The sequence below is a fragment of the Pelobates fuscus genome, chromosome 10 (genome assembly GCF_036172605.1).
Source record: "Pelobates fuscus isolate aPelFus1 chromosome 10, aPelFus1.pri, whole genome shotgun sequence".
Taxonomy (NCBI): Eukaryota; Metazoa; Chordata; class Amphibia; order Anura; family Pelobatidae; genus Pelobates; species Pelobates fuscus.
In genome coordinates, this window is record NC_086326.1 from 128,983,761 (window position 1) to 128,996,389 (window position 12,629).

Consider the following 12,629-nt stretch of genomic DNA (forward strand, 5'->3'; position numbering starts at 1 on the left):
TCCCAGGTCATCTACCACAGCCCCGATGTTCCTGAGTAAAACCATAAACCGTTCTAGATATATCAGTATGTATCAGTAATTATGGATTAGGGAAGATAAAAAATACTTACACAAATACATTTTACTCAATAAAAACAGGTCATTTCCATGTAATGTTTATTATGCTATAAAAGAAGCAGATTGTGACCTTTTAGAAACTTTCTCCCAGCTCTGAGAACCCATCCAGGCCATGTTCTCATTAGTTTAATTAGCATGTAGTCTGCAGGAGGTTAAGAGAGAGCTGAATCAAAAGAATGTTTTAGCATGCCTAGCTTTCGGCTCACTCATTCATTCATAGAAAGACAAAACAAGATAGTTCAGAGTTATTTTTCTCCAGTTATAGCAAACGAAACAACACACTAAAGAAGAAACCAGGTGAAAATAGTAGAAGTACCAGACATTCCTACAAGATTTTTGCTCAGGGCTAAAAGCAGTACACTTTTCCTAGTACTGCAGTGACTGTGTGAACCGACATCCAAATACTTTCCTTAATTTAACCCCTTAAGGACACACGACATGTGTGACATGTCATGATTCCCTTTTATTTCAGAAGTTTGGTCTTTAAGGGGTTAAAGGCGTAGCTTACAGAAACAACAGGATCCAGAATGGAGGAAAGTCACCTAATGCCTTCTTATATTCAGAAAAAGCTCCACACCCCTGTCAGCCACCTATCTTTACACAAATAGAAGAGAGATCAGTGTGTGTAGACGTATACAGAGGAGTAGGAGGTCTCACTGCACAGTGTGCACAGTGTGTGTGACTGCTCGTTCAGGACATAACCATGGCAGCAATGTGTCTGAAGTGCTGGATTTAATGAGCTCCGAGGGTAAGATCCGAGGAAGATCACAGACAGCTGGGTAAAGGATCTTCATGGAATGTAGAAAGATATAAGGTGGATCATAAGAGAGATCGTTCACCTGCCAGCTGTAGAAGTTTCCATTCGGTCAGTAAGAAAGAGAGCACACAGCAATGTCTGGTGAGTTATAGCACATGCACCTGTTGCTTTCAGAAGCACCTTTTCTGTTCGTTTTACGGCAGATGTTGGGTGTTCTTACACCAGCATTCATTAGTTGATGCTGTCTAGAAATTAATATTGAAAAAAATAGATCTACCAAAAAATGAAGGAGAAAGAAGCGATTGTGAAAAAGGGATCTCTAACAAAAGGTTGTGTTGCTATAATTGATTAAATAACTGCGGTACAAGCAGTATAGAAACTTTATAAATTGTCAAGATTCTACCATTGTTTCTTTTCTCCTTAGTGGCCAGTAATGTAGCCCCTGTCCTTCCGATCTATTTAGGGTTTTTTTCTTAGGTTTGTTACCTTTTGGAGAGTTTTCTACCGATGCTGTGTTTCATTTTTATACACATAGCACCAACTCTTCCTCCAAATCCCCAGGGGCATCTCCTGTCCAGATAATCATAGTCTCCCTTATGTTTCAAATGAGATAAATAGCTTGTTTTTCAGCCCATTTAACCCATAATTTATTATCTTTTCCGCTTTAGATGTTGATTCACCAAGTTATATCATGTGAACGTGGTATTTTTTCTACCATAAAAATAACGCAATAAAGCATTATTGGCTATTGTTTATTGGTATATTTGGATGGGCTCCCTTTATCTCTTGTCCTTCTCTACATTTTAGTAATTGTGAAGGTTCACATATACACATGGTAATATGTTCAATCATATATAAGTTAATAATGGATTTATGCTTTTACATGTTTTTAATGTTAAGGATTTCTTTCCAGTACTCCCATCGTGAAGAACTTTTTTTTTTTTTTCATATGATGTTTTGTGTTAGAAATGAATAATGATCTGGATTTGCTTTGCACCATCACTGTTCTCACACCTAAAAATCGTTACAGATTACAGAGAATTATCAAAGACTTTTATTGACTAAACTCTGAATTGTAGTGGACTGCTATCAAAACATATGCAAAAAAGCTGATTTCAAATTCCAAAAAAGCTACAAATTTTATTTATAGTTGCAAGCTATATTTACCAAAATGTTTAAAATTCTATTACAATTTGTATTGCATAGAAATATTTGCTGTGTTTGTTAAAAAATGCACTATTTAGAGTAATGATTTTGGTGTAAGACTATAATTATTTGAGATTGCACAGTTTTAATGCAGAGCTCTTCATACCATCAGGGTTATTCAACGAACTAGGAACTGACCATAGATTGTTAATTGTAACTAATTTTAGCGGGGTTGAATAATTTTAGAAATTTGAATTATTTTGTTTCTAAATTTGCAATTCATTGATTCATTTTGGATGATTATGGTTTATTGAAAAACCTTTGAGGAATTATTAACAAGCAGTGACAATAAGTCAGCTGGATAGTTTACCAGCTCTGCTGTTTTAGCCTCCGTTTCCAATATATTACAATTCAGTGTCTGGTATTTAAAAAAATAAATAAAAAATCACTCTTCCGTTATCTGAATAATCCACTTATCCAAGTCCTAACTGCAAAATCTAAACCGTGTTTCACACCAATTAACATTGTCTGAAATTTACAATCCTGGCTCTAGATGAGCAATAATTTTGTCTAGATTCCTACCTGTCCGGGTGTGACCTAATAGCTCGAATCAGGAACTGAATGTTCTAAATATGGGTCTGAATTGTAAAATCTAGCAGCCAGCAGGCAAATAATTAAATACCCCCTGACACATAAGTGTTTGCTAGTTGGCCAACTAATTCTAGCCAGATATATATAAAAAAAAAAAAGTAAAAATTCATGAATAATGCAAGCATATGAGGGTCAGTAGTATGAGGGTCATATAACTAATTGGAGTATATAATTTCCCCCTTATGCCCCCATCCATCATGGGGTTATATCTAAACAGTAGGTCATCAGCAGCTGCTATATCATGAATACTCCATCGCCTGGGTTATGGGATTGGGTGTTTACATAATAAGTTAAAAAAAAAGTAAATAAGAGTAAATAGGGATCTTTGGTCCCTCTTTACACCCCCGCCTCAGTTAGGTGTTAAAAATTAGGGACTGGGCAACTATTGGTGTCCATTTGCTAAAGTCCCTATCCAATTTAGCTGTAGGATGGGGGCTGTAGTGAATTTGGGGAAATATTCCAATAATTTCCTTGGCACTATTCATAGGTATTAGATGGGAGATAAATTATTATAGCAGGGAACATGCCTTTTTCCAGCACCTGTCCTAACGAAACAACACCAGTTGTTCCAACATGCTCCCGCCCAAGGACACTGGACTGAAGGTAATAAAATGATAACAAGGTGTTGACATGTTGCTTATCCCCCTTCTCTGCCCCAACACATGGTCAATGGGTTGGAGCTAAATAGTAATAGAGAAGTGGACATTGCAGTCAATCCCCCATGTACATTGTGTTGTGGGTTATTAATAAAGTAAAGGAAGTAACATGCCAGTGTCCAGCCCTCTAGTCTCTGGGTTCTGCCTTCAATAACTCTCCTTGGGTAGCTGGGGTCCCCAAGACCCTAGCTACCTCCTTACCCCTAGATGCTTGCATGTCTATTCCCCCATACTAATTATACTGAGGGGTCCAATAAATCTGATACACTTTGAAAAATGTGGCCCCAAAATGGACAAATAATATAAATAATAGACAAAGCAGCTATTAAAACTAAAACAAACACTGATGCAAAAATGAAAATCAGTGTGAGCTCCACTTTGAGGGCTCCACTCCAACTAAACATGCAAGATGGGAAAGGACTTTATAAAGGCCTTCCCATGCTTTATGTGCCAGCTGTGATTGACAGCTTAGAAACCAACTAATCGCATCGCTCTGGTGGACAAGTCTCAGCCCTTGCAAGACGTGCCTCATAACGTCGATCTATCTAGAGGCATTTTGACATGTATCCTGTGACACTTTTATAGTTTCTGTTCTGACAGACTGCTTTACTGAGACCATGTCTTCTTTAAGTTTGAGTTACTGGTTACAAAGTAAAATTAAATCTATCATGGTATACCATTTGCAATCAACACCACAGGGAATGTGACATAAAGTTAGTTTGAGTGGAACTACGAGGCCATTTCATCACCAATTTTGCCCAATGAAAGTTATCTGTTTGAAACCTTGATGCTGTGTCAGGGGCATGAGGCTGTGTCAGATGCCAAGATATGTCTGTAAAATTCCTTGTTATGACAGTAAAAACTATTTTATTCTTAGAACTTAAAGGAACATTTCAAGCACCATGACAGCTAGAGCCCCCCTATTTTCCCCATTGTAAGTAGTTAAAACATTGTAGAATGGTTGGAATTCATATCTGAGGTCTACCAGGTCCTGCTCCTTCTCAGGCAGAGACTGAGCTCACTGGCTGAGAGCAGTCTAGTTTAGTTCTCAGCCAATGAACTAGACTTCCACTTCAGAGCTGTCACGGTTCACACCGTGCCATCCAGACTGCCAGGCGAGGTCGCCCCAGAAGTGCCCAACAGTGGATTTGAACATGGGGGCCTTCTGCATCCTAAGCCCAAGTTCCTGCTTCCTGAGCCACTTCTAACCTTGTTTTCCTGGCATTGCCTGCAGCACTAGGGGTCTGGACATCACCAGTGGCTCCTACCTGTCCCTCTAAGTTCACCTGAGGCAGTTCACTCATTAGCTGGGCATAAAACACTGCCCCTCCCTGAGGACATGGTCAGTTTGTTGTTTCTTGTATCCTGTTTCCTAACACTGACTTGGCTTGTGACCCTTTCTGTTTGGGTTATTCGTTATTGCCTGTTCGCTACCTGCCCTGACTTTTGGAACCGTGTCTGACTACTTTACTGGATTTGCCCTTGTCTGTTTCCACGTACCTGAGTACTGTTCCTGCCTAAGCCCCCGTGCACAGGTTCACAGTCCTGGTAGTTTCTAACCTTATCACCTTGGACTGTGTATATCTGCACAAATCTCTGCCCACCGGACTCCCAACTAAGGTAAGCCATGACATAACGAACTGACCATCATGGAGTCCGCAGAGATGTGAAAGCTGCTTACCCAGCAAGTGTCCAGCCTGGCCCAGACTGTTTCGGAGGAATAGTATGCCCAGCCCCTGAACCTGCTTATCCTAAGCCGTTCGTCATTATGCCTGAGAAATTTGATGGTAGCCGTCCAGCACTTTAAGGTGGACTGCGAATTGTTGTTTGCCTTGAAGCCTCGGACTTATGCTACCGCCTTCATAATGAACAGAGCGGCTATGCTATCAACCTCCTGTCTGGACGGATCAGAACATGGGCACACCAGATGTTGCAGGCTAAGAGTCCTGTCCTTGACAGTTGGGATTCCTTCATGACTGCTATGGATTCAAAGTGCAAGACCTCTAGGAAGACCGTTGTGCCAAAGCCTGCTCCACATCCCAGATTCCTAGAACCCGGGATAATCAGTTCAAACACTACTCCCGTGTTTCCTCCTTAGGATCCGGTTCCTAGGAAGACTCCAGAGGTATCCTATGTTCCTCTTGACTCTGAGGAACCTATGGAAATAGGACTAGTCCAGCTCAAAGTCCCTCATGAAGAAAGAGACTGGAGGAGAAGCCATGGTCTTTGTTTTTACTGTGGGAAAGGGGTGACTTTATCTCTCATTGCCCTGTTCGCTCACCTAGGCCTCTAGTTCTCCGATTGGCTACCACCTTTCTTTGTCCTATGAACTCTGCATGCCAGCCTGTAAAACCTCAACACGCCGACATGCCTGTCTGTGTTTAGCCACCCTGAGAAATTCTCCATCTCTTTCTCCAGAGATGTCTGCACCACCTCCTGAAAACACTCATGTTAAAACCGGTACCATCACCACTTCCTGCCTGCTCAAAGATCTACCTTCGGATTGTACCTATGCCTCTAATGGTACTAAAGTCCACATAAAGGATTTGGAAATGTTTGAAAAGGCATTGCAAGACGCAAACTCCATTCCTGTTGATGTACGTAAGGAGAAAAGTTCAGAGGATGTGCATCTACCTTTTGGCACCCCTGGTGTAGGACTAAGAAATCTGCCTTGACATGGCAGGTGAGCTTACACTTTTTATGACTATTATAGAAGTAGTAAAAACCTTTATTTAATAGTGTGCATTGTAGGCAGGTAATATGTTTGGTTTTGCTTTGTTAGGGCTGAATACTAGAGCCGTTGCTGCCACCCATGAGAAGTGGAAGTTTGAGCATCGGGTTATGTCTGGTTTTATCATTTGTTTTTTTGTATGGACACTCCATTCATGGGTTCTCCAGCTTGACTGTGTAGAATAGATGAAAATGTATCCATAATTACCGTAATTTTCCTTTCCTGGTCATAGGCCATGGCAGCACAACAATGGGTTAGCTCCTCCCTATCCCTAATTAGACAGAAACAGAATTAAAATAGAGGTATAAATACCCCCTCCCACCATTACTCCCTCAGTCTTGTTAACAGCAATATCCCAGGGCGGGATCTTTGTGCTGCCATGGCCTATGACCAGGAGGTTCAGCAAAAAGAAGCCTGAAGTTGACAGTCAAAACTGGATACAATATCACTGAAAGGACTACCAGATGCCAGGATAACCTAAAAAAGGTAAATTTGTTTGGATTTGGCACCTTTTTAAAGGAGGCGTGTGACGTCACTGATGACGTCACCGGCTTTGCGAATGATCGCAATGCGCATGTGCGGAACCTGTACCACGCACATGCGCGGAAGATAGCATGACGTGCCTGCCGCTTCCGCGCGGAAGCCAGCATGACGCGCCCGCCGGTCCTCGCATGCGCGGAAGTCCCTATGATGCGGCCGCCGGACCCCAGGATACCGATCAAGATGGCGGCTGCCCAAACCCGGGAAAATTTCAACCTAAAGAAGAGGAGAGGAGGAAAAAAAAAAAGAAATGGCAAACAAATAACATTTACTAAGAGGTGGAAGGGGGGGGACCTGACAGCCATAAAGTTATATATATATACATATAAATATGTATATTTGCTTACTGTGCATGCCAGGTAAAAGATAAGAAGAATCTTCTGAAGATGAGGTTCTTCTGCCACTTCCTGCTACCGCTTGGTCACTGCAGGGAATTTGTTCTTATTGACAATTTAACTTGCTACTCCTAGGGTCACTGCAAGTGGTCACTAAAGGAGCATCTCCAGGGGTTTTTCCTTTGCGCAGGGCCGTGTACTGGAGACTTCCCAAGGAAGAGAGGCTGAACTTCCTTGGGGCCGAAGGTAAAAACCCTCAGGTAAGCCAAAAAGAAAAGATGTTCTCAGTCTATAATGACCAGAGTCCTATAGGGATAGGACAGGAACAAAAAGACTGAGTGAGTAATGGTGGGAGGGGGTATTTATACCTCTATTTTAATTCTGTTCCTGTCTAATTAGGGATAGGGAGGAGCTAACCCATTGTTGTGCTGCCATGGATATGGCCAGGAAAAGGGAATTTACAGAAGAAGGTCTTCCGTTTACCACTACTCACTAAACCCTCACATTTTGCCAATTTTATTGTCAAATTACCTAGGGTGTAAATGTGATGTAAATTAATACCTCTATAAACTGTCTATTAGGTGAGAGAAAATAATCAAACTAATGTGCAAAATACATTCACTAATGCAAAATGTACTTAAATGCATCACTGTGCTCTTCTGAACTGGTTGTATGATGACTTATTGAAAATATCAACATGGTGATTTTGTTGCTTAAATGCATGGAAATTTACCTTAACCCCTTAAGGACCAAACTTCTGGAATAAAAGGGAATCATGACATGTCAGACATGTCATGTGTCCTTAAGGGGTTAAAAATGCTCAAAAAATATATTTGAGAACGTTTGGTTAGTTAAGTACATCTCCAGCTACTCTGTGTTCTGTACACTTCAGTTTAAAGGTAATAATTGAGCCAACCTTTTTAATCCTCAATTAGCATAATTAAACAACAATGCACATCAGTGTATGGTCTTATTTTCAGATATTCCATGGTTACTGCCTTCCTTAACCCCTTCAGGACGGAGTCAATAGTACACGTTCTGATCAAAACAAAATGTAAACAAAAACTGGAATTTGCGCTATATGTCTGTTCAACCGTAATTCGCCTCTTTCATATTAAGTGCACCCACACTTATTATATATCATTTTGTTCAGGAGAAACTGGGCTTTAATTTCTCATGAACTATTCATATATGGAACATAATTTATTATGAATAAAATAAAAAAAACTGTGAGAAATTAAGATTTTTTAAAAACAAATTGTAGACATTTTAGCTGTAAATGTCATAATACTGTTAGCTTTAACTGCAAAAAAAACACATATTTGGATTCAGCAAAGCCTCACGAGTACAACAGTACCCCCCATTAACAGTTTTTACGGTGTTTTAGAAAGTTACAGGGTCAAATATAGCACATTTCATTTTTTTTTTCACTATGAAATTTGCCAGATTGGTTATGTTACCTTTGAGACTGTGTGGTAGCCCAGGAATGAGAATTACCTCCATGATGGCATACCATTTGCAAAAGTAAACAACCCAAGGTATTGCAAGTGGGGTATGTCCAGTCTTTTTTAGTAGCCATTTAGTCACAAACACTGGTCAAAGTTAGCGTTCATATTTGTTTTTGTGTGAAAAAAGCAAAAAACTAATATTTGGCCAGTGTTTGTGACTAAATGGCTACTAAAAATGACTGGACATACCTAATTTCCAATACCTTGTGTTGTCTACTTTTGCAAATGGTATGCCGTCATGGGAGTAATTCTCATTCCTGGGCTACCATACGATCTCAAAGGCAACGTAACCAATCTGGCAAATTTCAATGTGAAAAAAATGGAATGCAAGCCTTATATTTGACTCTCTAACTTTCCAAAACACCATAAAACCTGTACTGTTATACTTGGGAGACTTCACTGAACACAAACATAAGTGTTTCAAAACAGTAACACATATTACAACAATAATATCGTCAGTAAAAGTGCTTTTCATGTGTGAAAAATGCAAAAAACCCAACTTTTACTAAATATATCATCGTTGTAATACAAGTTACCATTTTGAAACACTAATATTTGTGTTCAGCGAAGTCTCCTGAGTAAAACAGTACCCCCCATGTACAGGTTTTTTGGTGTCTTGGCAAGTTACAGGGTTAAATATAGTGCGTGCAAATTACATTCTCTGCACTTTCTGCCTGGGTTGTCAGGCACGTCAATCAAATTTTAATTAATTAAATCACATAATTATGTTAAAAGATTACTTTAATATACACGTAGAATGTTAATTTATATACATATATATGTATTTCAATTCTATGTGTATACTTATGTAGTTATTTATGTAATTAAATATATTTATCTATATATAAATATTTGCAGTTATTTGTATTTTATATATAGATAGATAAATATAGAATGTCATTCTAAGTGTCTTTTGTTACCAATATATATATATATATTAAAAACAAAATACAGTTAGAATGAGATTACATATGTATGTATAATTTATTTTCATTTAAAAAAAAATATTTTATTTATTTTATTATTTTATCTATTATTGTAATTATATGTATATATATAAACATAAAATTTATAAATATGTATTATATATAATATATATATATCTTGTATATATGTAACTTCATTCTAAGTGTATTTTAATACTAATATATGTACTTATATTAACATTAAAATACATTATGTATGACGTTACATATATATATATAAGATGTGTATATATTTATTTGTGGTCGTGGCAATATAGCCGTATACAGAAATCATAGCATACAATAACATTAATATCGATTGGTTGGAACTAGTCGGTTGTGGTGTGCCGAAACCGACAGAGCAGTAGGCCTGTAAAAAGTGGGCCCACCTTAGAGGGTGTTTTGTAATAGAGGGAGTGGCGGGTGGGATGACTCGCCAGACCATTAACGGTAAGGTGAGAGTGGATTGGTAGCCCTTTTATAGGAAACCAAGCCCCTCCCACAACTACAGGCCAAGCCTTCAAATTTGTGGTCGTGGCAATATAGCCGTATACAGAAATCATAGCATACAATAACATTAATATCAATTGGTTGTAACTAGTCGGTTGTGGTGTGCCGAAACCGACAGAGCAGTAGGCCTGTAAAAAGTGGGCAAAAATAAGATACCATAAGACATAATACGGTGACCAATACTCTTTATTTAGATAAGTCACAGAAAGCTAGTCTTAATTCTTTTACAGGATTGGGTATGTAGAGAGTGTAAGCTGAGGATTTACAGCGTCCCATTGTTTTGATGATGTGCGGGGGTATGTGGTTAGCAGATGCTGTAGATGCTGCCCTGATTCGAAAAGAATGACCTGAGAAATGACTAGGGTTCAAGCCGAGTCTAGTCAACAGCAGACGTACATATAGCATAAACTTTGTTGTGGTCAGAACGTTACCGTGCAGTTCGAGCAAAGGTTGTAAAGGTTGTTTGTGGAGTGAGTGAAGATAATTGTCAAAATTTTGTACAGGGCACCATTTGTTATGAGTAGGGTACAAGGGGATCGTAACAGTATGAACTATGGTGCTGGTTTTTGATTGTTTTAGCATGAGTAGGTAATGGTCGTTCTGTTTCCCCAAGTCCATGGTTCTCAAGTAATCGGGGGTTGTAATGGTCTTAGTCGTAAATTCGTTGGGACGGAGAAATCCATAAAAAGCTAAATATATAGCTGTCTTTATTACCGTGTTCGTCCTGGGCTCAAAAGGAGAGGAATCTAACAAATTGACTAGTGCATGGAATATGTTATCTATAGGTAGGCGTTTTGAGGGGACATGTGCGTCCAATTTCTTAATGCCTTTAAGTACTGTCTTGATTTGATATGAGGACAGGAAACTCGTAGCGTTGGGTTGTTGGATAAGCATGTGGTGTTGAATTCCCGTAAGGTATAGTTTTATTGTGTTAAATGATAGTTTAAGGTTAAAGGACCACTCTAGGCACCCAGACCACTTCAGCTTAATGAAGTGGTCTGGGTGCCAGGTCCTTCTAGGGTTAACCCATTTTTTCAGAAACATAGCAGTTTCAGAGAAACTGCTATGTTTATGAATGGGTTAAGCCTTCCCCCTATGTCCTCTAGTGGCTGTCTCATTGACAGCCGCTAGAGGCGCTTGCGTGCTTCTCACTGTGATTTTCACAGTGAGAGCACGCCAGCGTCCATAGGAAAGCATTGTGAATGCTTTCCTATGTGACCGGCTGAATGCGCGCGCAGCTCTTGCCGCGCGTGCGCATTCAGCCGACGGGGAGGAGAAGAGGCGGATCGGAGGAGGAGAGCAGGAGGAGATCTCTCCGCCCAGCGCTGGAAAAAGGTAAGTTTTTACCCCTTTCCCCTTTCCAGAGCCGGGCGGGAGGGGGTCCCTGAGGGTGGGGGCACCCTCAGGGCACTCTAGTGCCAGGAAAACGAGTATGCTTTCCTGGCACTAGAGTGGTCCTTTAATGTGGCAAAAGGAAGTGAAACCCAATATTGATTCTAACGTGAACATGTCGTGAATGTGGAAATCAGTGATGAATTTCTTAAATATGTGAAATGCTCTATCGTAAGTGTTTCTAGTATTTACAGAAAGTGCCAGGTGAGAAATGTGACGTGCGTGATCTAACAAAGCTTTTAAACCATTATCATGTCTTTGAAAAGTGGGGCTGAAGTTGCCAGTTTGGAGGCGGTGGGTAGTGTCGTGAAGAATTCCTGAAAACGAAATCGAGACAAGTGATCAGCACCGATGTTTGTGCACCCTGGAACGTGAATACATGTTATAAAGAATTGACAAGTGGCTGCTACCCATGTGAGTCGTCTTAAGAGTCTCATAATTACCAGGGATGATGACCGGCCTTTATTGACAATATGGCAAGTAGCCATATTATCAGAATAGCACCTAACCGTGTGACCGGACCAATGGGGTCCCCAGGTAACGGCCGCCACCACGATGGGGTACAATTCGAATAAAGCTGAGGTCTCTGTGAATTTTGTGAGTGATCTGACCTCAGTTGGCCTTGGCCCCCCGAGCCATTGGTCTCCCCAGATGGCTGCAAATCCTGTGTTTGCTGCTGCGTCTGTCCATAGTGTAGGTGAAGTGTCAGAGTGAGGTGGTATAAACATGGCTCGCCCGTTCCAAGAAGTGAGAAAAATTCCCCACATACGCAAATCGGATGTTGCATGGTTGTCTAATGTAATACTTGATGTGTCTGAGGTAAATTGTGTAAATAGGGATAGTAAGTGTGAAATAAACAATCTGCCCTGGGGAATAATTCTCATTGCAAAGTTAAGTGATCCCAGCAATTATTGTAGTTCTTTTTTGGTGCAACAACCTTGCCGTAGGTAATGGTCAATGCTTGCCAGGATACGCTCAATTTTTTCATGAGGGAGGCTAGCCTGCATGTGTACGGTGTCCAGTTGTATCCCCAGAAATTGCATCTGAGTGTCGGGCCCCAGTGTCTTGTGTGGGGACACTGGGATAGTGAGTGATTCAAATAATGCCAACATGTGTTTTAAACTTGTGGGTGGAAGTGTGTTGTTCTCAATCGTGAGGAAATCGTCTAAATAGTGAATAACTGAGGGGCATTTACATTCATTTAGTAACAACCAACATAAAGCCTCTGCAAATGGGTCAAAAATACGCGGGCTGCTTTTAGAGCCAAAAGTGAGACGGGTGAAGAAATAATGTAACCCTTCCCATTTAATGCCGTGAAGGT

At 40.2% G+C, this 12,629-nt stretch overlaps 1 protein-coding gene across 3 annotated transcripts in view; it reads left to right on the forward strand.

The window, feature by feature from the left end:
* Positions 1-738: 738 nt before the first annotated feature.
* Positions 739-12,629, forward strand: part of SYT15 (synaptotagmin 15) — a 163,805-nt gene continuing 151,914 nt past the window's right edge. For 2 of the 3 annotated variants that reach the window (XM_063434660.1, XM_063434661.1), the window contains exon 1: positions 739-1,015. In XM_063434660.1, coding sequence (XP_063290730.1) covers positions 1,009-1,015 — 7 coding nt within the window. In that variant the 5' untranslated portion in view covers positions 739-1,008. The remainder of the gene's footprint in view (positions 1,016-12,629) is intronic. The other variant, XM_063434662.1, reaches the window with a different exon arrangement.